This window comes from Plasmodium inui (assembly GCF_000524495.1).
Source record: "Plasmodium inui San Antonio 1 unplaced genomic scaffold supercont1.18, whole genome shotgun sequence".
NCBI classification, from domain to species: domain Eukaryota; phylum Apicomplexa; class Aconoidasida; order Haemosporida; family Plasmodiidae; genus Plasmodium; species Plasmodium inui.
This window is the reverse complement of record NW_008481852.1, coordinates 20,581-46,194: the sequence shown is the minus strand read 5'-3', so window position 1 is coordinate 46,194 and position 25,614 is coordinate 20,581. Positions and strand designations below refer to the sequence as shown.

General features: G+C 46.6%; 5 protein-coding genes across 5 annotated transcripts in view; 3 read left to right on the top strand and 2 right to left on the bottom strand.

Moving 5' to 3' along the window:
- Positions 1 to 92: 92 nt before the first annotated feature.
- On the top strand, positions 93 to 6,527 carry C922_03866 (hypothetical protein; the record flags this gene model as incomplete). The annotated part of the gene is made up of 1 exon (XM_008819455.1): positions 93 to 6,527. One exon carries the CDS (start codon positions 93 to 95, stop codon positions 6,525 to 6,527), a length of 6,435 nt encoding a protein of 2,144 aa, XP_008817677.1.
- Positions 6,528 to 7,797: 1,270 nt separating this feature from the next.
- On the top strand, positions 7,798 to 14,641 carry C922_03865 (hypothetical protein; the record flags this gene model as incomplete). The annotated part of the gene is made up of 12 exons (XM_008819454.1): positions 7,798 to 8,007; positions 8,115 to 8,182; positions 8,303 to 8,357; positions 8,555 to 8,607; positions 8,737 to 8,812; positions 8,923 to 9,409; positions 9,533 to 9,735; positions 9,855 to 9,900; positions 10,200 to 10,334; positions 10,500 to 10,619; positions 10,741 to 13,685; positions 13,853 to 14,641. 12 exons carry the CDS (start codon positions 7,798 to 7,800, stop codon positions 14,639 to 14,641), a joined length of 5,187 nt encoding a protein of 1,728 aa, XP_008817676.1.
- Positions 14,642 to 15,163: 522 nt separating this feature from the next.
- Positions 15,164 to 16,042, bottom strand: C922_03864 (hypothetical protein; the record flags this gene model as incomplete). Its single annotated transcript, XM_008819453.1, has 1 exon — positions 15,164 to 16,042. One exon carries the CDS (start codon positions 16,040 to 16,042, stop codon positions 15,164 to 15,166), a length of 879 nt encoding a protein of 292 aa, XP_008817675.1.
- Positions 16,043 to 17,733: 1,691 nt separating this feature from the next.
- C922_03863 (hypothetical protein) lies at positions 17,734 to 18,444 on the bottom strand (the record flags this gene model as incomplete). The annotated part of the gene is made up of 1 exon (XM_008819452.1): positions 17,734 to 18,444. One exon carries the CDS (start codon positions 18,442 to 18,444, stop codon positions 17,734 to 17,736), a length of 711 nt encoding a protein of 236 aa, XP_008817674.1.
- Positions 18,445 to 22,663: 4,219 nt separating this feature from the next.
- The window catches only part of C922_03862 (hypothetical protein), a gene marked incomplete at both ends in the record, with an annotated part of 3,510 nt that continues 559 nt past the window's right edge, over positions 22,664 to 25,614 (top strand). The window contains 3 exons of the mRNA XM_008819451.1: positions 22,664 to 23,060; positions 23,357 to 23,530; positions 23,729 to 25,609. Of these exons, the coding sequence (XP_008817673.1) occupies positions 22,664 to 23,060; positions 23,357 to 23,530; positions 23,729 to 25,609 (2,452 nt within the window). The remainder of the gene's footprint in view (positions 23,061 to 23,356; positions 23,531 to 23,728; positions 25,610 to 25,614) is intronic.

Sequence of the window (25,614 nt, the reverse complement as noted above, 5' to 3'; positions counted from 1 at the left end):
TTTTTTCAAGATTAATTTCTCTTCCCCTTTTTAAGCGTAAATGCAAAAAAATACGTCACATTTAATCTTTAAAAAAAACAAGTGAAGGACAAATGAATAAGTCTTTTCTGTTAATAGCTTCCTACTTCTTCCTTGTTGCTCATCTTGGCACGGTGATAACACAGCGTAGCCAAGATGAATCTTCTCACCAGTACGTCCACTTGGCAGGGAATGGCCGCAACGTAAAGAAGGCTACCCTCGATAATGACATACCTGAGGGGGAAATATTAACAAAAAAACAGTCTTTTCTTCAATATGACACTTTAGCAGCAGGATCACCACCAGCGCAACCACCAGCACCACCATGCGTAGGTGACGACGACTGCTTTTGTAAGAATTTTTACGACTTGACTTTAATTATCGACGAATCTGGAAGCATAGGAACTAAAAATTGGGAAAACCATGTCATCCCATTTACAGATAAAATCATAAGCGACTTACATATTAGCGAAAATGAAGTCCACGCAGGAATCTTGTTGTTTTCCAACCTCAACAGAGACTACGTTACCTTTGATGAAGACGAAAGTTATAAGAAGGATCAGCTTTTGAAAAAAGTGGACCAGCTAAAAAAAAAATATGGTGCTGGAGGTGGAACCAAGATTTTCTCAGCTTTGAAATACGCATTGGACAAGTACACTCACCATAAGAAAGGGAGACCCAATGCCCCCAAAGTAACCATACTTTTTACTGACGGAGACGACACTTCCATAACCAGCACTAATATGCTCCTTGATATGGGATTAACGTACAGAAAAGAAAACGTAAAATTGTTAGTTCTTGGTGTTGCAGAAGCGAGGGAGAGTAATTTAAGACTAATAGCTGGCTGTGGAGAAAAAAATGCCCCTTGTCCATCTGCCATGAAGGCGGAATGGGAAACTATAAATGATATAACGAAAAAGTTAACGAACAAAATATGTCACACGGAGGAGGAAGACGATGAGACCATCACTGGTACTACTCCTACCCCCCCGCAGCAAAATCCATGCCAAGGAGATGACTGTTTCTGTGAAGACTACTACGACTTAACTTTAATCTTAGATGAATCCGGAAGTATTACCCTGAATAAGTGGAAAGTTGATGTTGTCCCCTTTGCAGAAAAGTTAGTAAGTAATTTAAACATAAGCAAAGACAAAATACACTTAGGCATTATGCGTTTTGCCGTTAAGGTAAAAGAAGATGTTAGTTACGGACAGGAGACGAGATACGACAAAGATGCCTTAATACATGTAGTTAAAGGATTGAAAGAGCAGTATGGAAGAGGACAAGGAACCCGACTTGTGGATGCCTTAGAACACTCGCTCCGAAATTTCACGAGACATCCAAACAGTAGGGCCAACGCACCTAAAGTGACCATTTTATTCACGGATGGCAATGAAAATTACAGAGGATCCAGACAAGTACGCGATATAGGATTAAAATATAGGAAGGAAAACGTGAGGCTCATTGTGGTAGGGGTTTACAAAGCTACCATAAAGAGTCTAAAAATGTTGGCTGGCTGCAATGAGAATGAGCCCTGCCCGCAGGTCATCAAGTGCGATTGGGACCAGCTGACCAGCATAACGCAGCTGATCACGGATAAGATATGCGACATAGATGCGGGGGAGGTCCCGAGTTTGCCAGACGGTGCAGAGAAGCCAGACGGTGCAGAGAAGCCAGACGGTACGGAGAAGCCAGACGGTACGGAGAAGCCAGACGGTACGGAGAAGCCAGACGGTGCAGAGAAGCCAGACGGTGCAGAGAAGCCTGACGGTTCGGAGAAGCCAGACGGGGCAGAAAAGCCAGACGGTGCAGAGAAGCCTGACGGTTCGGAGAAGCCAGACGGTACGGAGAAGCCTGGATCAGGAGGCCTCGCCGAACCAGACCAGCAGAACCCCCCATGCACAGACTGGGACGACTGCTACTGCAAACACTTCTACGACCTAACCCTAATTTTGGACGAATCGGCAAGTATAGGCAATTTCAGATGGAGCCACGAAGTCGTTCCGTTTGCGACAGAAATTGTAAAATCATTACACGTGGGATACGACGCAGTGCACGTGGGACTCTTACTCTTTGCTGACTCAAGAAGAGACATTGTGAGATTTTCCGACGAAACCAGATATGACAAATCGTTCCTGTTGAAAAAGATAGACAGCTTAAAAGTGGATTACAGAAACGGGAGGAAAACCTTCATTGTGGGAACTCTGGTATATGCATTAGAGAATTATACAAAAAGCTCAATTAGAGTTAAGGCCCCGAAAGTAACGATGATCTTTACAGATGGTAATGACACCAGCGCGTCAGATGAGAGATTATACAACACTGGCTTGTTGTATCGGCGAGAAAAGGTGAAGTTACTAGTGTTGGCTGTTTCTATGGCTGATGAGAAAAAGCTAAGGCTATTAGTGGGCTGCACGCGAACTCAAAACTGTCCATTTGTGATTAAGGCCGAGTGGGGACAATTGCCCAGTCTTTCAAACGAATTCGTGAAGAGGATATGCAGCTCGGGTCCTGTAATACCTCCCGAGGACGGAAGCACCCCACCACCACCGCCACCTGAGGTGGATATCCCGACGGATCCAGAACCAGCTGTTCCCCCATGCCAGGGAGATGAGTGCCTTTGTCAAAGCATGTACGATTTGACTTTAATTCTGGACGAATCAGCCAGCATAGGAAACTCGAATTGGAAGAAACAAGTGTACCCCTTCGTGGAAAGGCTCGTAAACAAGTTAGAAGTTTCGGAGAACAAGGTCCATGTCGGGATTATGCTATTCGCTAAACATATGCGAGATTTTGTGAGGTTTTCCGAAAAGGAGAGTTATGAGAAAGACAGTTTGATGAGGAAAGTCCCCGATTTGAGAAGTGCATATAAGGCTGGGACACACACTTACATAGTGGAGTCTCTAGAGTATGGCTTACAGCATTATACAAGGGGGCCAAGCAACAGGGCAGATGTACCCAAGGTGACCATCCTCTTTACAGATGGGAATAACAGCAAGTCTGGAGATGAAATTCTGTCCAACGTGAGTTCCCTGTACAAGAAGGAGAATGTGAAACTGTTGGTGGTTGGTGTTGGCGCTGCAAGTATGCCTAAGTTGAGACTACTGGGGGGATGCCACAAGACGGAGGGAGATTGCCCCTTCGCTATAAAGACAGATTGGGACAGTCTCAAAGATATATCACAGGGAATGGTAGACAAGATATGTGACACAGATACGGAGATAACCCCACCACCACCATCCTCAGGAGGGGGTGAAGTGGCGCCTCCATCATGCACCGGTGACGAATGCTTCTGTAAAGACTACTTCGACTTGACATTTATAGCGGCCCCGTCCATAAAGAAAAATATTAGAAGGAAGAATGAACTGACGAAATATGTTACGAGAATTGTTAATGCGTTTAACGTAGGTGAGAAGAACGTGCATGTGTCTCTTTCTCTGCACTTGGGGGAGAAGACGGTGAACACGGATTTTGACAATGCGGTGGCGACGGACAAGAAGGAACTACTCATCCAGTTAGAAGTCATATCGGCGGAAAATGTGAATTTGGGCAGAAAAACGAACATTGCGGAGGCCTTAGCGGTGGGGTTAAAGCAGTCGTTTTCGACTGGACATAGGGAAGACGCCCCCAAGGTAGCGCTTCTACTGACAGATAGTAACAATGATGTGTCTGAGCAGGGGGTGCTGCAAAGCTTGTCTAAGCAGTACGCAGATAGGAAGGTTAAACTGTTGGTGGTGGCGATAGGGAAGCTACCCGAGGAGTTACTATTCATCGCGGCGGGATGTCCCTTGAGCAGTACAGGAGGTGATCTTCGTCATGGTGAGACTTGCCCCAATGTCTTCACCTCTGCTGGATTTTCATACATAAACAACGTGGAGAAATTTTTAAGCAGAAATATATGTGATTGGGACAATGGTGCAGCGCAGGAGGTTGAGCCTCCTCCTTCTTCTTCGCTACCTCCGCCAGATCTCCCATGCCAAGATGACGAATCGTGTGAAGAATGTGACGACGACGTATGCAATAATGACCCGACCTGTAAAAAAGTTTTCGACATAGCAATCATGCTAGATCAATCGCGTAGCATAACGAATGATCAGTGGAAGAAGTACGTGAGGCCTTTCTCCATTTCCGTCATTAAATCGAATTACTTGGCCAAAAATAGGACTCATGTGACTCTGGTGAAGATGGGAAGGACACCAAAGGTGCAATGGAAATTGGGAACGAAGGCTAGCTATAGAAAAAATCAGATGATTAAGAAGGTGAACCAGTTGGTCAAATCGACGTCGAGTAGCAAAGACATCGCCGGTAATTTGAAACACCTACGAGAGAAGGTATTCAGGGGGAACGAGAAGAGGTCTTCTTCTTCCTCTTCTTCTACCACCAACAGGAAGCAGCTCATCATCATGCTAGTGGAGGGAATGTCCGACACCGATTTGAATGAACTCCGAAGAGAAGTAGCGCTTCTCAAAGTGAACAACATTGACCTGTTTGTTTATGCCATAGATAGCATCGATGATGAGGTATACAGAATACTTGGCGATTGTGAACGCACCTCATCCGGGGTTTGTAAAAACGCCGTGAAGGTAACCTGGGATAAGTTACTATCATCTGAGAAGATACATAGCAGCTACATATGCAGCCTCTACCCTGAAGATGCTGAATGTACCGAATGGGGTGATTGGAGCCCATGTCCAGACAGCACCTCCACCACGTGTAACAATTTGGCCGTTAGTAAAAGGGAGAGAAAGGGACCACCATATACATTAAAGGAGGAGGAGTATCTACAGGACGGTCGTCATATGGCTGGGAGCTCGTGCACAGATTTGAACTCCATTGAGTATAAAGCCTGCCCCGTCCCGGAGGAGTGCAACGATGTGTGCGGCGATTTTGGTGAGTGGAGCCAGTGCAGTGTGACTTGCGGGGAGGGCATAAGGACGAGGCACCGCGCGGGGGAAGGAAGCGGAACAGCCAATGGAGCAGCTGGGGACACCTCACGGGCAGCCTCTTTCCAAGATGACGGAGCCGATTCGTGTGACCTGTTCAACAAGACCGAGGTCGAAGCGTGCAATGTCCAGGATTGCGATTCGGCCGAAATATGTGAGGAAGTCGGCGAGTGGGGCGAATGGTCCGCGTGTTCCAAGACGTGTGGATACTCCACCAGAAGGAGAACCTTCGTCATTCTGCCGGAAGACAAAGATGAGTACGCGCACTGCTCGACGTTCGAAAAGGCCGAAACGGAGGTGTGCTCGGTTCCTGCGTGTGAAGATGAGAAGTGCTTCGAGTGGGAGGAGTGGACCGAGTGGTCAGCGCCCTGCGGGCCACGCAAGAGGGTGCAGCGAGCCCGCCGCCTCAATGGGGGTACAAGCGGCAGCAGTGGAAGCAGCGGCAGCAGTGGAAGCGGCGGCAGCAGTGGAAGCGGCGTAGGAGGTACCGCCACCCAGGCGGACGAGTGCGAAGCTTACTATGAGAACAAAATCCAGAGTGATGAGGACGGAACTAACAGCGTTCCCTGTACGGAGAACCCCTGCGGCAGCTGGTCCGAATGGTCCGAGTGCGACCGCACGTGCAACGTCGGAATGAGGATGAGGCGCTTTATTTCGAACATCACCGGTTTGGTAGGAGAGGATACCGATTTATGTTTAGAATATCACAACGAGATAGAGACGGAGCCGTGTCTAAACCTGCCACTTTGCGATCAGGAGGAGTGTAACGACTGGGAGACGTGGGTTCCGTGCGGCGAGGAGGAGGAGCACGGGCGATTGCGGCCGGCAGTGTCGTTGCGGGCTGCGGATGCATTTCCATCGGGAAGAGGCTCCACATCTTGCCATGCCACGCCGAGGAGAAGAATCCTCACGAGAAAACTAGAGTTGCTTCAAAACAAAAAGGCGAGCACGTCCAAGTTCTGCAGCGACTACAATTTATTCAGAGAAGAAGAGTGCCCAGTGTTGGGTGGCGAAACCACGTGCAACGACGCGCTGTGTAACGAGTGGGAAGATTGGGGAGAGTGTTCCCCGACGTGCGGCACGGAATCATTTAGAGTTAGAAGGCGAAAAGAGCCCCTGGAGCTGATTCCCCCATCGGAGGATATGGACGGGAAGATGGGGCTGACCTGTGAGCAGCAGAATGTAAGAATAGAGGAGCGCGAGGCGTGCAGCGTGCCGGCGTGCGCACCGCCATCGGGAGGGGGTAGCAGTGGAGGCGGCGGTGGCAGCAGTGGAAGTAGTGGAAGTAGTGGAAGCGGTAGTGGAGACAGTAGTGGAAGCGGCGGTAGCCAAAGCGACAGTGGCGGCATGGGGACCGGGGAGAAGGTGTCGCTGGCCGCAGGCATCCTCGGGCTCCTGGGCCTCGGTGCGGGTGGCATGATATACGGCTACAACACCCTGACTGGAGGGGAGGCCCCTCACAGCTCGAACATGGAATTCGAAAACGTGGAAGCCGACGGAACAGAGGGGGACAAGGCCAATGAAGACTTTGAAGTGATTGACGCCAACGACCCGATGTGGAACTGAGGGGATGTGGAAGCATGGGAGCGGTACAGAAACAAACAAACAAACGCAAACAAGGACGCATACAAACAAACGCAAACAAGGACGCATACAAACAAACACACACGTGTCGTACCTTCCCATTTTGATGGCAGCACATTCGGCGAGCAGATACGCACGAAATGGAGTTACGCGCAAGTTTGCCCCACCCCCTCTGCACCATTTTTTATGTAGAACCGTTTGGCTCGCTTAGAGAGCTCTTTTGGCTTACTGTCCCAAGTACCTTGTGAATCTCCTCCAAGGTAGGACATTTTTTTTTTTTTTTTTTCTCTCTCTCTCTCTGTTCATGCGAAATTTGTTACATAATTTTGGCACATAACACGCGTAGTAGAATTAAAAAGGCGTTTCAATTTTCGGCAATTAGTTCGTACTTCTGTCCATGCTGTATATGTATTCTTAGGTGAAATAGCGCAGTGGCATATATATATATGGGACAATGTGTGCGCGACATGCAGGAGGCGTTTTTTATGCAGATGATGTGTTCCCTTGCAGTTTTTTCTCTGTCTTTCCATATTTGCGGGAGCGGTTCGATCCAGCTGTTGATGCTGAGGGGCGGTTTGAAGAAAAAAGGAGCGCTCCAGATAAATCTTCCATCGAGTTGGCACTTTGCAAGCGCGGGGAAAAGGCAACTCGCGCTAATTTGTCATCGCGCGCAGACCTGCGTAATGTAGTAGCGTACACTACACGTGCACCGTTGGTTCGTATGGGGGCGCGAAAACTACCTCCAGTTTGAGACGCAGATAAAGATAGAGAAACATAAAAGTAAAGAAGCCCGTTCAGATGCAGGTATGGCCCGCTGTCCCGATAGCATCTTTTAGGGGAACACTTCGCTCAACAAAAAGGAGAAGAAAAAACGATGCGTCCATTGTTTAATAGGATTTATGAAGTAGAGACTTTTTTATTTTTTTATTTTTTTTTTCCCGCGAAATTATTCTGTCCAAATGGTGAGAAAGGTGTATGCTTTTTACTCACAGAAGGGCTAAGTGCCGATTTTAAGAAAAAGATCCTCTCAGATGCGTTGGGATGGAGCCAGGGTAAACCCTTCCGTTTTTTGTCCGTTAATGTCTGGCTTTGTAAATTAGCTCCGCTAGTTGGCGTTATTTCTCTGTCCGGTTTCTTTGCTCCATTTCTTGGGGTCATTTGTTGGAATCCGTTCCCCCCTCCTGGCTTACATCCACACAAGTACGAATAGACTTACGCGCCAGTGGAATGTCTAGACAAGTCGAGAACAAAAATGGATCATCAGCATTGTGTGGAGTGTACTAATTTTATGAAGGAAAAAAAAAAGGATGCAAGGGGTCCCCATTTGGAAAAGCTCCCCATCGATGTTAACGGGGAGAAGTTCCTCCACAATTTTACAACTTACTTGAGGAATGTGAACCAAGCATTTATGCACTCGCGCCACGAAGTGTTTTCCGCTTGCAACTGGAGCAATTTGGAAAGGGTAAGCATTGCCAAGCGGAAGAGGCGACTTTGGGCCTCGAAAAGCCTGCTGGAATGGGGAAGTAATAATATATTCCCATAACCTTGGCCAACCTTTACTTAATGCAGGTCCTAGCCGATTACGGTTCCAGCGATGTTGTAAAAGCGTTCAGTGCGAGATTGGCTTGTGCGCGAAGGTACTCTCCTGAGAAAGCGGCGGAAATTTCTCCACTTGACCATTTTTACTACACCGCTTTGTTTTTTTTTTTCCTTTTCTGTGCCCACTCTACATTTCGCCCATGTGATGCTCATCGCAGCTTTAGGCTGGCGTTGACAGAGAGTTATAAGATGCACAAGGAGGATCAGTACATGGTATGAACTTTGCAATTAAAGAAAAAAAAAAAATAAAATAAAATAAAAAATAAAGTGGCATACCTTTGCTTGGATGCTAAATTTGTGTGCAATTCGTTTTCTCGACTTGATCAATCCTTGGAGTGTTTACGCGTTGTCGTGTTGCAATGTTGGAGTGTAAATCAAGTCAACATGACATCGGGGCGCTTCGTTTTTAGAAAAGCACTTTGGATCGGCAGAGCCAGATTAGACACCGCAAATTAAAACAAAGGTAACTGCATTAGTAGCTGAGTCTTTTCTTGGAAGTTTTTTTTTTTTCTCCTCGACGTCTTCCATGTATTTTCCCCTCATTGATCGTTCTTTTCTCTCCACCCCCCTTCCTGCGTGTAAATAAATTTAGGCACTACGAGCAGATGGAGAAGCAGATGTTCGCGCGGAACCAGAGAGAGTACAGAGCCTTCGAAAGGAAAGAGCTGGTAATTAGGCGGGGAGGGAAACCCCTCCTTATTGCGCCGCTTCCCACTTCCATTTGGGCCACTTCCCGCTTCCATTCGCGCCGCTCTCATTTGTGTCCCCCACTTTGCAGCAAAACGAGCGCGAAAAGGGGAAACGAAAAATGCAGGGTGTTGTCAAGAACATCATCCACGCCGCGTTCAAGGTGGCACAAATGGGAACCACCTACGGAGATTCCTATTTTTACAACACTTTGTTCTCCTTGGAGAAGTCTTTTTTTATGAGAAAAATAAAAAATATGAGTGAGCTTGCCCAGAATAATACCCGCATGAATGAGCTAACTGTGGCGAGCACGCCGATGGGTCTGTTTGAGAAAGGGGAAAAGAAAGAGGAAAAAAAAGGGGAGACAAAAGGGGAGGCAAAAGGGGATAAAACAGGGGAGAAAAAAGGGGATAAAACAGGGGAGGAAAAAGGCGAGAAAGAGCAAAAAATGGAGGGGAGAACAACTGGAGGCAGGTCTATGGGACCGCTCCTCCGGGGTTCGCTTAACCAGCTGAATTTTCTGAGATGCCAAGGAACCGTGGACAGGTTTTTCCTCCTGGATCTGCGAAACATCTCAGGTTCGCGGAGGGTGACACCTCCATGCACACATGCGTAGCCATCGTCCAATTCGATTCCTTTTGTCAAAGGAGACCCCATCCTTCCTTCCTATCACCCCCTCCACCAACACACCAACAAAGCAGGAAAAAGACACAGCACAGAGAAACGTGCATACATGCACATGTTGGCGGATCTAGCTAACCAAGGCGAGCTGTCTGGAGTGAACAGGAAAGAACTCCATTCTGAACGTCCGGACATACGTTATGGAAAGCGCTACTCCAATTATAGAGCAAAAATGTTGGAGGGCCTCCCACAGATCGATCTGAATTACGTAAAGGAGAAACTGGTGAGAAGACGTCTAACAAGGAACGGGGAAATTTACACGGACATAGCTCCTCCGGCATCTTCTTTTTTTTCTCCCTTTTTCGCGCTTTCTCATCATGCACGTTCAATGTTCTTCCTCAGGGGGATAAACACTTCTCCATTTTGCCAATGGACCTTGTTGAAGAAAGTTAAATTTTAAGATGCGCCAGATAAATGTGTCTTTTTTTTAACCATGTGATGTTGGGACGTCACAAGACAGAGCTGTGTCTATACCCTACTGCAAGTGAATGCAGCGACATCACATTACCATTTCTCCTTCTTTCATTTCCTCCAAATTAGAAGTTAAAGAATTGCCACTACTGAAGAGTTTACTGCTGACTTTGTTTAAAAAAGGGTTCGCTTGAAAGGCACTTGCAGAGGGATTCCTGCCCCTTTTCCCCTCATTTGTTGTCACCTCGATGGGAAATATCCCTACCTCCATTCAAGTGTACTATAGTCATCTTTTTTTTTTTTTTTTCTCTCTCTCTTTTCTTTTCTACCTTTCCAGGCCGAGGGAGAGCCCTTCCTGGGGGAAGTACAAATTTCCCCTAAGAATTGCAATCACAGGGAAAATCAAAAAAGGTGGGCCAAAATCATGGGCTCAATTGGGCACACACAGACGGACAGTATATATGGTGCACAGACAGATGTGGAGAGATAACTGCGGGTGGCCTCCTCAAATAGCGTTATGATATGCAGATCTTCCCTCCCACGGCCGTCACTTGGTACCTCTGGCCCTCTTTGCAGACGCTGAAAGGTTGGCTGAACATCTAAGGAGGAGATTCCACCTAAAGGTGTACAACGCTGATGAGATCGAAGAGGACGTCCGGCGGATCTGCAGCGGAGGGAGCAATCACGATGGTAAGTGTAGCTAAGGAGAAGAAGCGGGCATAACTTTAATTATGAAGAGAGCTCTTCAGTATAGATAGTTTCTCTAGCTGACGAATAACACTTCCATACCGCTTCACCACGTCACCACAAAATGCAGACCCGCGGGAGGAAGCAACTACACACACACAAATGAACAGAAGGAGAATCGCCAGGAAGATAAAAAGGATTGCTCAAACATTAAGACAAAAGAATTATGAAGAAAAAAACAGGGACAGTCTCTACGCCGATCTGTTGTATTACGTCATAAAGCATGATTATGACCTCTTTCATCTGAGCAGAAGGCGGAGGAAGAGCAAAGTGTCCATGGAAGTCTCCCCAAACGAAGGAAGAAGCAACTCAAAAAGGAACAAGTACAGAGGATACATCATCGTCAACTTTTTTTATTCCCTAAAACAGTACATCCTGTTTGAGCTGAAAGTGAAGAAGATTTTTATTTTCAACGATTTTTTACATGAACATGTTGATAATTTAAAAAGGGGAGAAATATCACGTGAGGATAACACACCCCGTAATAATCAACCAGAGATGCCAAGAGAAGAAGACGCAAAACAGGGAGTGAACTATCCTTGTAGGAAAACTTCACCAAAGGGAAAGAACAAACAGAGTGGTAATAAGAAGCAAAACGGTAAAGCTGCCACAACGGGGAGTCCCCTCCCCAAGGATAGCGATGCACACATGGAGGAGCAAATCACAACAGGACAGCTTACAACCCAGATGGAAAAAAGAAACATTTTATTCTTCTCCAATTTTATTTGCAACATTGATCATTCGAATCGCGTCAAGGGAAAGGACCACTTCTCCGGGGCGACTGATTTACACTTCCATGTTGATAGGAGCAATAGGGAGATAAACCGAATTTTATTTCGCCGCATCACCAAGGGAGAACTCTCCACGGAGGCTGGCCGAGAAGAGGACAAGGGTGGAAACACAGAGGGAAACTCCTCCCCCAAGATGATAAGTGATGGATTCGTAAAACTGAAAAGAATCAACACTACTAGTGTGCTAAGAAGGCAAAGCGACACCGAACTTGGGACGCCACAAAATTGTAAAAAAAAAAACAAGCATACAATGAGGTGCAGAATTGTAAGTAGGAGAAAGCTTCAAAAAAAGAGGCAAGACGAGAAAGACACCAAGTGTACGTTCTTGGATAACGAAGGAGTCGACCCTGATGAGGAAAGGTTCCGCTCCAACTTGCTTCTAATGAGACGGATTTTCCAGATGGACCGAAATTGTCAAGAGGTAGAGGCATTCCTAAAAGCGTATGACGGGAGGTCCATATACCCACGGTTTCATCGGCTGGGGAGGGACCCTTGCAGATCGGCGAGTCTTCTCGTTTGGAAGGTTTTGCGCAATGGACGGGGGAGGAAGATGGAGGAGCCCAGAGGAGGGGAAGTGGATGACTCCGTGGGGGGCATAATCCAAGAAGACGCTAAAATGGAGGGTAACTGTGGTGCTAGAGGAGGCTCTCCCCGCAGGATAGACACCGACACAGCCATCTACTTCAAAATGCGGTACTGTAACGTTATCAAGGAATACGTATCCCACATGTTTAACCTCTTCGTGTGGAAAGAAAATCTGAAAAAAAACGTGGAGCAGACGGTTCAGAACATACACAGCAATATGCACATGTTCACAGACCATGTGGATATTGAACCCATTAACGAAATAATCCAATCTTATAATCGGTTGAGACAATCTGGAGTTCAAAACGAGAAAGTGGAGCTAGTCCTGTGTAAGGCGATAGACACCATTATGATGAGAAGCTGGCTTCACATTTTGAAGGGGAAAAATGACTCCAGACAGAAGGAGAAAATGTGCATACAGAAATGGATTCACATGCAGATGTTTCTCCTGATCTTTTTCGCCTTCTATCGGATCAGCATAGAACATGAGTTGTATGTTAAGCTGTCCCACTTTGTCAACGAAATGGTGTGCTGCCTGCTCAGTCAGGAGGATGGGTCGCCATCCAAAAATGAGAAAGAGAAACACTTGCTCATTTTTAATTATTTCCCGAAAAGTAAAAAAGATTTTTACTCCTTCGAGGGGGACAATTATCACTTCCCATTTTTGCAAACTCTTCGGGAGGATGTGCGCAAGTTTCTAACGGACCATCTGAACGGAAGAAGTTCAAGCAAGGCACGAAGTGATCAGTCCAGTGGTCATGACCCCGTCTTCCACACAGGACAGGAGAAGGATACCCTCCGTTTGACCAAAGAGTTCCATCTCTTAAACAGCTTCAGATTTGTTCACAAATTTAATTGCCTTCTCAACGATACGGTTTCAACTCTCAGAGCGTACTTTTTCATTTTTCACGATCTTAATAACTACATCGACGATTTTATCGCTTTGCACTACTTCTCCATGTACAAACAGGTGAACTTCGCTTGCGCGCGCGTAAAACGGGCCATCCGAAAGGGAAGGCATATCCATTTTTACTACACAGGGAGGCTTCGAAAAGGAAGGGAAGAAAGACGCCTTCGGGATGGGAATGGAAAAGGGAGAGAATGGAAGAAGACCTCGTCTGGCTTGGCCCAATCTAGGAAGGAGGACAACATCTCAGTCAACACGGCATACAAATCTGCAAAGAGGAGAAAAAAAACAAAATGCAACATTAAAAATGAGGAACATCCCTCTTTTAACATCACCGAAATGAAACAATCTTTGCGAAATAACATGACGTTTACTTTTTTCAAAAATATCTTGAGCCACATCCTTGTAGAACATCACTCCGTTATGATATCCAGAGCGGACCTCCAAAATGCTATCGCGAAGAGTCTCCTTTTTGTGAAGGATAAGACAGAACAAGTGAATATCTCCAAATTGATTGGTGGGACTCTCCTAGACTCCTATTTCAAAGAACGCAGTGTCTCCCCGGAGCCCTTCCTCCTAGAAGGAAGTCGGAAAGACGATAATAACGATTCGACATGTGTCTTTCCTAACAGGGAGGGAGAACGAAACAGATATGTTTTCTTCCTAGACTTCTTTCTCTTTCTTATTTTTTTTTTCTTCAAAAAGGAGAACCATCGTAATTGCGCTCACAAGGTTAGCTCTTCGTGTGCGTCCTCAGCGTGTGGCGGCTCTATGGGCCCCTTTTTTCTCCTTGTCGTGTTTACCTGGTGGAAAGCCTACTTCTACACACCACGTCTACACACCACGTCTACACACCACGTCTACACACCACTTCCACACAACGCCTCCTCTATGATTAGATTTTTCCGAATTACTTGAACGTCCTGGAGCAGAAGATGGCATCCAAGGGAGAGCTCAGTGGGGGCGAAAGGCTGCAGGTGCTAAGGGGCTGCCTCTCCTTTTGGGCAAGCTTGACTGATGAGGACAGCCCGCTTGGCGGAGGTGGTTTGGCTGAGCAGGGCGTGACCGCATGGGCCGAAAAGGGCAGAGAAAAGGGCAGAGAAAAGGGTGCACAGAAGCAAGACGGTGCAGAGAAGGGTGCAGAAGAGGGTGCAGAAAAATGTGGCTCGGAAGACGCCGCGAAAGCTTCTTCATACGATGCCGCTAAGCAGGCAGCTAGCCAAAACTGCGCAGAAAGAAACCACCTTAATGGCACACACCAGGAAAAAAATTTCCAAAATTGCGAAGAAAGCATCGACTACTTCACATTCGCACAGTTTGCCGCCTTGGGACTATTCGACTTCGCGAAGGACACACAGAACAAGCTCACAAAGGAAGAAACAAAAAAGCAAAACTACGAAATTTATCTGCTAAATAAACTTGTTTTTAATTGTTTATTTTCACTTAGTTTATTTCCTAATTTTTACGAACATGTCCAAATATATGTAAGAAAATATTTGTTGAAAAAAAATGCAGAATTGGTCTCCTACTTTGAAAAGTGCGTGTTGGAGAAAATGAAAAATACAGAGGAGAGGGGGTATGTCCACGTCGCCCCTGCGCAGGCATGGGGGGAGGGAGTAAATGATTTGAGAAAGGGGCAAGACCATTCTGCGACGCTGTTTAATAATACAAAAAAAAAGGTAGGATAGGTGTGGCCGCGCGCGGAGTCGCGTTGGCACAGGTGCCGATGTGCTGACGAGCACGCACGGACGCATGCACGCAACTAACCGCGGGCGCACCCCTTTCACTCCTCCACAGGTGCGGGTAAAAGAAATACTCATTTTTTTTCACACCAGCTATCATGACGACTGCTAAAAGGGAGCGAAATGACTTCAACGGGGCAACTTCGACACAACTTCGACGCAGCTTTGACACAGCTTCAGTGACGCCAGTAAGACAACTGCTCGCCATTCGGGAAGAATCAAATTTGATGATGCTCCCCCAATGGCCAGTGATTTAAAAAAAGGGGGAGGGGGCCAGGAGTTCACGAATGGGGAAAGTGCCTAATATTTCCTACGCGCGTCGCGTAGGAAGAAGCCTCGGTGTTTCGTCTGTCCACAGCTTCACTGCCAAAGTGACATTTTGAACCACACAGGTAGAGGAAAGAGACCATTAACATCGCGCTTGGTTAGCCTTTCCCCCCCCCCCCTCCTGAACCCTAAACCTGATCCCTAAAACAACGTTTCGTCAAAATTAAAAAAAACCGTAGACTCCAACACACGCTGATCATATTTGTTAAAAAATATTTCGATAAAATTCTGGAACCGTTTCATGTACGTCGATTTCTGGAATAATTCCTTCAGATAATCCATGAGGGCAAATTTGGATTCACTTTTTAATTTTTCACTTTGACCGAAAAGGTGCAGTGGACTCTGCTGGTTTGCGTCGTTCTCTGCGTCGCTGTCCTGGCTGCGTTCGATGTTTTCGCTACTGTGGTGCTCAGCTGTTTCTGCCCCCTTCGTATCATTATAGCTAGGCTTTTCGCTATCATTGCTAACATTGCTATCACTGTCAACACTGTGGAGAGTCGTTTCTCCCCTTTGGGCAGCCGGGTAGCTGCTGGGAAGCTGTCTGTTCAGGACATTCCCACTGGGGAAGCCTCCCTTGCGCCGACTGTTCCGCACTGCTTCATCGTTACTCCCCCTCGCCACTGCACTGTAGGTGGCAGCTCGCACCCCATCGTAACTTCTATTATTATCCTCAATTCCCTGATTAATTTGCATACCCTCCATGCTCCTTCCTTGGTAATAAGGTTCCTTTTTTTCCCTTTCCTTCATCTGTGCCTCATTCGGATATAACGTCTTAAATAATCTGTTCAATTTTTTGTTCATCTTGGTGGCACTTTTTTCCTTCCTGGTGTTGTAATCCTCTTGAGCGTTTTGACTCATCCACTTCAAATGGCTTTCCTCTCTCTCCTTGGTTGCCATAGGCGTAAAAAAGACGTTCCTACTCGGGTTTGTATTCTTGGATGGGCTAAATGAGTAGGCGCCTGTGCATGGGATAAGAACTGCGAGGTAAAGGAGTAACCTTAAGACGGAATTACCCTCCATTTTGAAGCTCGACTGGGATTTGTGCCTTTTGCGCGGGGATGCCAAATGACATGAATGGGGGGGGAGGGGAGAAGCGGTCCAAGTGATGCTCCAGCTGGTAGTTTAATCCAACTGGTAGTCGAAGTGATATTCCGAGTGATAGTCCACGTAGGGTCGGGGTCAGCCTTCCTTTCAGTCTCGCTGCAAGCATGTATACGTGCATACGATGGTGTTGATAAGACGACTGTCACCTTTCGCGCCTCGGGGGAGAAATGAAGACGTTCGAAAAAAGGCACTGCGCAGGGGTAACTTCGTTCGAGCAATCCGCTTGCTCAGTAGTGCTCAGCGTGGTCTCTGTTCCTTTGCTATGCTATGCTTTGCTTCCCTGTTTTTTTTTCGTTTTTTTGTTCCTTCCTTAAGTGGATCCAGCACCTTTGAATCGCTCCCTTTTTTGTGCTTCCCCAGTTTGGCGCTCTCCGCCCGGTTGACTATAGTCGTCCCCAGAGCACTCGTGCAATCAGTGTGTTCTGTCGTTATCAGCTCACCCCGCGACAGGCATCTGCCTCAGTTGTTAATTTATAAAATCGGTTAAATCGATTAACCCAGCGTGGGCCGCCTTCCTTTGATACAAAAAGAAAATAGGAGGCCACGTTTTGGCTTCGCTTCTTTCCTTTTCTTTCCTTGTGGGGGTGAAATTCGTCAAGTCACACCTCCACATGGGAGCAGCGAATTAACTTCTTTTCCTTCAGAACGGGAGAGAGCATATCAACAAATGGGCAGTGCAATGTTGGTATGTTCACACATAAGCCCTGCATACGTATGCATTATATTATGCCTTAATCTGGTGTGCCTCCTTTGTGCTCTATATATATATATATATCTGCGGAGAGGCTTACAAAAAATGGTTCATTTTATCGAAACGTTTCGCAAACTCGCCCTTGGAATTTATTCTTCCGTTTGTTCGTTTGATCGCTAGTTCGTTCGCTCGCCCGTTTGTTCTTTTTTTTTTTTTTTTTTCTTCCACTTGGTCGTTCCAAAATGGCGGGCGGGCACACAGTCGAGCGGGCGGTGAGAGAAAGGCAGAGATAGTCGCCAAGGGGGGGGGGGTTGCCCCGTCGACTCCCTGTGACACCCGTTCGGTTGAGTGCATCCTGGAACGACACAATTGCAGGTGCGTATGCCTCGTCACCTGGGGACAGATTCCCAGAAGAGGAGCTGTGAACAAACTGGTGACGCCTCTTTTTCTCTTTCTCCACGAAGAGGTACGTGTTATGCGCTGTTTCGTTCGCCACATTTTTGTGTATCCTTTTTATGAGGGGCATCCCTCGGAGCGGCTCGCCACAGGTGTCGTTTTGGAGTTGCCAAAAAGGGGAAAAAAAAGGGGGGAAAAAAGGGGGAAAAAAAAAGGGGAAAAAAAAGGGGAAAAAAAAAAGGGGAAAAAAAAGGGGCAAAACAATGGCGAAATAATAGCAAAAAAAAATGCGAAAAGTAATGCCAAAAATGATGACGAAAAAACGGCAAAAAGGATCACCGAAGAATGACGGCAGAATGACGAAGGAGTGCCAACGCAACACGCATCCTTTGTGTGGGGACAAAAAGCCTCCGAAGCCCAGCACGGCCTTCTTCAAAAAGTGTGTAGCCGTTCTCTCCTTTCAACAAATGGAAACGACGCAGCGGTGCTTCTAACCCCCCACCACGCACACATCTTCGGGTCAGTAGAAGCGACGCAGCCTAGACATGTTGTTTCGGAGAGCCACGACGTTCTGCTTCTTCCACGAAATGAACCCAGGCAAATCGGAGTACTTGCGCTGGTATCTAAAATTAGGAATGAGCAAATGCATGGTCTCTTTTTTAAGAGGATTCAAAAGAATCGACAGATGATCAATTTTGTTTTCAATCTTGCTAATGGATAAACGTAGAGAGTTTTTTTCCACGGAGAAGGTACCTTTCAGCATATTCATTTTGTGCCTTAAATAAAGTAATTGTTCCTCAAGTTGGAACTTCTCCGTCTCGTAAACTTCCCTTTCTTGTTGTTTTTTTAACATTTCCTTGGCTCGAATGCATTGTTCATGGATGGCGCGTCGTGACAAGACGGTTAAAATTCTTTTCATCGTAAGCTTCACCTTCTTTAATCGCCCCGGTTGCATCATTTTGCTGTTGTTCTGTAAGTGGAAATTCTGTTCTCCTAGTAGTTTGTTTTTTTCCTTCAAACATAGGTAGTAGAGTTTGTGGAGGTCATCAAAGCTCTTCTTCCTTAAGAGTACGCATGGCCATGCATCTCCCGTTTTGCTGTTTTCTACTTTTGTTTTCATGGGTACGTTGTCTAGGAAACTGTTCTTCCAAAGCTCCTCTATTCCCCTCTGGGGTACGAATTGCAGCTGGCTCTGCATCCCACGCAGTCCTCGCATCCCGCGCAGCGCCATCGTACGGGAAGCGGCAGGTTTTTGCGCTGCCTACCCGGCGTGCTTCCAACGTGCAACCTCCTTCCTTCCTGCTTGCAACCTACGTGCTACCTACGTGCTCCCTTTTAGCTCCCCCTCCCGAGGGATGCATCACAGGGGGGAAATGGGTCAGGCTGCACTTCCGCGGAACGAACCGGGCATACGGCGTTCTACAGCGGAAAAAAAGGCAACGCCCCCAATAGGTATTCCTCCTTCTTCTGTAAGTGTGTTACTGCCTTTTCCCTGATGCGCAAGGTGTATGGATTTTCATTTTTATCTCCTTCTTGCGTGTTTATGAAGGGAGCGGTGGGGGAACAGTCTCAGCGTTGCGCGAAGCTGAGTCGGGTCGAAATTCCTTCTACGGTTGCTTTCCCCTTTATCCTTCCAAGAGGGGGAGGGTTGCATCTTCTCCTTCTGCTTACCCACAGAAGGGCACATCACAAAAATGCATAATAGGATTAACTTTGCCGAAGGCGAATTGCTACTTCCACGTAGAAGAGTGGGCTATCAAATCACATTCGCAATTTTTATGAATACTGTCATACCCTCAAGGACACCATGATGGTACTCTCTCTGGGGGGGACCTACGCAGAGGAACGTCAAATGGGGATTCTCATCACCTTCGAAATTATCCTCTGCTGACATTTTCCCATTATGCTTATCTTCTCTGATGTGTCATCACCACGTGGGGGGGTTATTTTTACCTTTTTTTTTTTTTCTTTATCTTTACCTTTTTTTTTTTACACGATAGAGAAACGGAGTGAGGGGTTTCCCTGAACGGGCTATACTGCCGCGATACTGCTGCGACACTGCCCATACGACCCTTGGCGGGCGGGGGAAGTCCCGTTCCAAATTTTTAAAAAATAAAGGTGCGGTGACGCGGCTGGTTTCTACGATGCGATGTTCTGAGGGGTGGGCCAGATGGTGGACCTCTCGAAGGTGTGTGCGCAAATACCTTCATGTGACTGCTGGCGATTGAACTGCTTTGCAATTGAACTGATTTGCGAATAAACTGCGTCGCTGCCGCAGCGCCTGTCGCCCTGGCGTGTGTAGGTCAAACGGCAGCAGGAGCTACCGGGAGGGTGAAAGGAACATCGCGGGAGGAGGTGGCCCACCGATGTAGGGAGAAGCGGACGTGAAATTCAGCCCCCCCGCCCTTAGTATCCAATTAACAGGCGCGATCAAGCATCTCCCATCATGACGAACATACTTCATCATCTCCTCTACACTGGCAGCACATTTGGCCGCTGCTTTTCCCCCCCTCTTTTTTTAAGTAAAAAAAGAATCAAACTGCTAACTGAATCGTGAAAGGGACAGATACCTAGGAGATGTACTTTTTCCAAAGCGGAACAAATGCTTAGCTTACTGAGCCATCTTAAAAGGGGGAAAAAAAAACTTAGTATGGAAGGCATTAACAAAGTGGAAAAGCATTCACAAGCTGGGCAAACGGCGAAAGGGTTAAACACAATACACCCTTTTCTTTTTTTTCTTTTTCCCGCATTGAGATCCCCAATTTGTGCATGTAACAAAAAAAAAAAAAAAAAAGCCGGCGCTTTAACGTACATAGGTGTGGTCACATTTCACCGTTTTAGCTGCGCCGTGGGTGGCCTGCCGGGGCTCCATCGTAGCTCCCCCCAAGAGGACTGAATTACCATGTGGTATGTAGAAGGGGATAGTATAGTACCCTCTTTGCCTGGGCGCGGATTAACCTTCTACATATTGCGGTGTGTACGCAAAACGCGCGCCGGTGTTCTACCAGCGGGCTGGCATCCAGTTAGAAGAGGAATGTTGTTACGGTAGAAGCGGAATACCGTCGAGTTAGAAGCAGAATGCGGTCAAGAAGCAGAATACCGTCGCGTGAACAGTCCCATGAGGAGCATTTTAGGTTCCACCTTGTGCACCTACGTATGCCCACTTACCGAAACCGACTTTAACATTTTTTTTTTTTGCGAATGATACATATTTTTCCACGCCCTTTCATACACGCCGAGCATGGGAAACATGCAAAAAAAAATAAAAAAAAAAAGTACCCTCTGGGATATATATCCCCTTTTGGATTTTTACTCGACGTGATGGAAGTTATCATCCCCCACATGGATACTCTTCCAGGAAATGTATTCCCAGGTAACATTATGCCTACCTGAAGCTATGTGCCACATTTTCTTTTTTTTGGGGCCAGGGGTATGTTTTGAAGCATCTGCACCTGTGTAGACGCGGCTTCTTATGCAATGTAGCATATATATTGACCCATGCCAGCTACCGTCCTAAGGGTACTTTTTTTATGTCGTTTTTTCACGCGTCTATTGAGTGTCCGGTCGCTAAACTTTACTGTACGCGTTTTGGCATTTTCAGCGCCTTTTTTTTTGCACGCAAGATTTTAAGTGAAATTGCGTAAAACGAAACGGAATGAAATGAAAATTAAATTGAATTAATTTTAATTTATTTTTTAATTTCAAATTGTTTTCTTTTTATTTTATTTTTTCACTTCACTTTAATTCAACATCAACTTTCGAAATCTACACACGAGAAAAAAACTTTTTAATTGATTTTTCCTTCCTATCTTTGATAGTCATCTTTTTATTACAAGATAAGTTTTTTTTTTTAAATTGAGACTTTTATCGATTCTTTTCGCTAGTTTTAAGTGGAAGGCCTTGAGCTTCCTAGAGCCGCAGCTGGACTACTGGCCTATCCTTTGCTGGGAATTCTGCCAAGGGGATCGTTAAGAGTATTCTCAACATCTATGTTGTGAATCTTGTTAAGTGCCCTGTTTCTTGCCCGGTTACCAGTTGCCTATCAGCTTCTTAGCTTCCTACTTAGCTCCCTACTTAGTTGCCTTCTTATCTGCCTTGCTTATAACCCCGTTGACAATCTTTTTGAGAGCCTTGTGAATGATCCTGTTGGGTGTGTAGTTAGCAGCTTGTTAGTGTATTCTTATCTGCCTTGTTAATTCTTTACCTACAATCTTGTTGATAACACTGCTGAGAGTCCTTTTAATATCCTTCTGGAGATCCTTTTAATGTCCTTGTGGATACCTTTTTAATGACCTTGTGGATACCTTTTTAATGTCCTTGTGTAGATCTTTTTAATGTCCTTGTTGATACCTTTTTAATGATCTCGTTCATACCTTTTTAATGTCCTTGTGGATACCTTTTTAATGTCCTTGTGTAGATCTTTTTAATGCCCTCGTGGAGATCTTTTTGATGCCCGTTTTGAGACCTTGTTAATAACATTTGCTGTGAATCCTCCTGAGAGCCTACCGAGCGGCTGTGCTACTGTTCAAGGGTCTCTTGAAAGAGCCTACCTTATGAGGATACACCATTATTGAGTCCACCCTTTAACCTTGCCATCGCCTCTACATCTTCCTAATTCGTTTTCCGTCCCCTGAATCGCCCCAGAAAACTGCACATGTGCATACTTACCTACAAGGGATTCCCCTTCGATGCGTCTTTCTTCTGCTCGCTCTGTACTTTGACTTCGTCACCAGCTGGATTGTGAAGGTGTGCCTTCCCTACCTATTGCACCGCAGTGATTGTATTGCCCCGCTGAGTGTATTGCCCCATTGAGTGTATTTCCCCGCTGATTGCATTTCCCCTCCCGACTGGTCCAAATAACCTTACGTAGTTCTTCGGGTTGTAGTGGACCATCCCTTTGCCATTCTTGAGAAATCTGCATCACGCTGCCCCATCTTTCCCGACACCCGCGGGGAGCACCTCCGTACACGCGTACGTGCATGTGTAGATAGACCCCTGCATGGCTACAAACCTATGTGAGTGCAAACGTACGTCAGGGCACAGTTAAACACACGACTGCACACTAAGTTGCCAATTCAAAGAAACAAAAAAAAAAAAAGGTACGTAAACCTATGCGAGCCTTTAACTCCATAGGAGAGATATTTATACTTTTCCCCCCTTCCTTTCTGCGGAACCTTTTTGCGCGACCTTTTTGCAACTGGGCTGCTTCACGCACCCACGTGCGCATCTCTGCGTGTCTACCTTTTCCATGCCTACCTGTTCGTGTCCTTGGACCAACATAGAACGGCGCATGCGTGTATAAGTTATTGCAACAGCGTGACTGCCATTGGACCATCGTGATCGCGACTGCGATTGGACCAACCTGATTAGGCGTACTTCTCCACACATACGTGCTAAGGCGGAAATCCCTACGCGTGTCAATTGACCCCCACACACGCTGCCACTAAAGGATGGACAACTCGAGGTTAAACGAACACATGCTGAAGGGGTTCAGCGGAGGAGACGCAAATAATCAGTTGGACAGTGACCCTCAATCAAAGCTGGCTTCACATGACTGTGCTGAGACGAACTCTCTCCTTGTTGCAATGCATAAAAATGAAACAGAGATAAAAGGAGTGAGCAATATGGAGATATGTTTTCCTACTATGGGGCAAACATCGGATCAGGGGTCCACTGATTCACACCATGTGCTGTGTAAAGATGAGGAGAAGAGTGAATGTATGGAATGGAATGCTTCACATGATGCATTGGGGTCAGATCAAAGAATGAAGGGATATTCTCCTCTCCTTAATTTGTCTCACTCGAGTGACGTGTGCCTATCCTTTGGAACGATGTTTCACGACAAGGGTAAATCGAAGTTGCGTGCCGATAAAGGAGCACATGAAAGTGGCTCCATAAAGTGGTGACACCTGCATATGATATGCCCCTGTGTAGTGCACGCGATGATTTGTCCATGCAATGATGCCTGCATTTCTAGTGGATAAAGTGCCTCTTCCTAAAAACACACACATGTGCAGCGTTCATGTGGATGCTCCCCCGACTATTACGCCCCCTTCTGTTCCCCCACGTCACTTCATTTAATTATTATTATAGTTACTATTATTATTTTATTTATTTTTTTTTTTTCTCTCCCCTCCTTGAAGGCACGTGCAATCCATGCAGATACGAATGGACACACGGGTGCCACATGGGGGAACACTGCAGGTTCTGTCACCACCCCTCCCATGTCAGCCCCAGTACCAAGCGCGTCATTCCGGATCCACAAGATTTAGAGGAAACAAAAGTCACACCTGAGAATATCTTGTCCTCATGGAAACGTAAACGTAACCCTTTTTCTCGCGCCACCCCTACCGAGGGGGCAAGCCCTCTAATGGGTCCAAAGTTATACATGCAAGTACATGCATGAACGTGTATGGATATCCTTGTGCACATGGTGAAACGAAGCCTAGCCAGATTGAAAGTTTTCTCCACCCCGCTAAGCCATCTTTCAACGTCCACCTCTTTTCCTTTTTTAGCCAATTCTGATGCACCGACGAGCGGTTCTTCAAATGAAGATCTTGTAGAGGCTGATCATCACTGTCGACGCGGGGAAAATGGTAAAGCAGTACATGGCACAGATGAGGACACCTATGATGAAGAGTCGCCGAACGAACGCGTCAATACCAAAGTCGACATTTCTGCTAACTGCATCACCACAGAGGACGATAGCAGTGTAGCATATCAAGAAATTCAAGAGGATTATGAAGATATCCTACACAGTCGAAGTGGCCTTGTTCTTGACAGTGACATGTCCAGTGAAGGCTATATGGATTACGAAGCAGTCGTGAGAAGTGGCCGCCAACCGAACTACGAAGAAGTGATGAGCGCTCGAGGAGACGTACAGCATGAAGACACGCAGAGAAGTGGGGCCGAAGACATGTATGAATATGCTCGTAGCGGAAGTGATCCGGGGAACCGTGGCGTTATGTCTGGAATGTGCGATGTCTCTCTTGACAGTTCGGTCAGTCATGTGTGTGTGCTGAATCGAGCCTACGTGGTAAGAGCTGACTTCGACGAGGAAGCTTCGGACGGAGCTGCGGACGGAGCTGCGGACGAAGCTGCGAACGACAATGGTGGGAACTCTGTTGCTGCTGCCCAGGATGACGCCGCCGACGACCATGCTGAGCGTAACATGCAGGGTGACCGTGTGGAGAACCACGACGGAGAAGAAGAATTCACAAATGGAGACAACTACTCCATGGGAAGAGACTATGATGTAGATTCTGAAAACCTCCGGGGCAGAGATCGCCTCATTGTTGTGAGCAGGTTCTATGGTGGTAAGGACCTTAACAGCATGAACAACTTGGGCTTCACGGGCATATATACTAGCTTGCTTAATGTTTCAGATGAGAGGAGTGGTTCCTACACACAGGGCAATCAGGAGAATGACGGCAATCAGGAGAATGACGACAATGATGACAACCACGACAACCACGACAACTACGACCATCACGACAATGACTACAATGAAGACAATGACGACGATGACGACGATGAAGACGATGACGACTGGAACGTTGACTTCAATCTGTCTCACAATAACCACCTATTCACCACAGACCTTTGTAACAGAACCCATTCTTCGAGAGAGCCAGAATCCGCCAGTGGCAGCAGCTTCACCAACAATATGAGTTATTTAGGAGGTACCACCGTAACAGAGCGCAGTGTCTCCGAACCCAGGATGAATGATGTGAGCAGCGAGATCGAGATGGAAAGTCCTACTCACCTGGGAGTACTCGATCAGCTTAACGCCCCGAACGGTGAAATCCCTTTTGGCAGCTTCATCGGCATGACACCATTTGGCAGCCTGGACGACGTGAACCCATTTGAAGGGTTGAACGATGTAAACCACGTTGGAAGCCATAACGACGTGAACCACGTTAGCAGCCATAACGACGTAAACCCCTTTGGCGGGCTGAACGGAATGAACAGAATAAACGAAATGCAGGGCGTGAACCGAATGGACAGCTCGAACTTCACGGACGGTATGGACGAAGCCCAGAGAATGAAAGACATAATCGAATCCGAGCACATGAAGCACATGAACGAGATGCACGAAGCGCAGCGCATGAATGGAAGAACGTGTCTTACGGAGAGTGTGAACCCAGTGAGCGACGAGAACTACGCTGAATTTCAGCTCAAATGCCAGAACAGTGTCAGTGACATTAAAAAAGTGAGTGAAATTAACAACGTGAGTGACATTAACAACGTGAGTGACATTAACAACGTGAGTGACATTAACAACGTGAGTGACATTAAAAAAGTGAGTGACATTAAAAAAGTGAGTGACATTAACAACGTGAGTGACATTAACAACGTGAGTGACATTAACAACGTGAGTGACATTAACAACGTGAGTGAC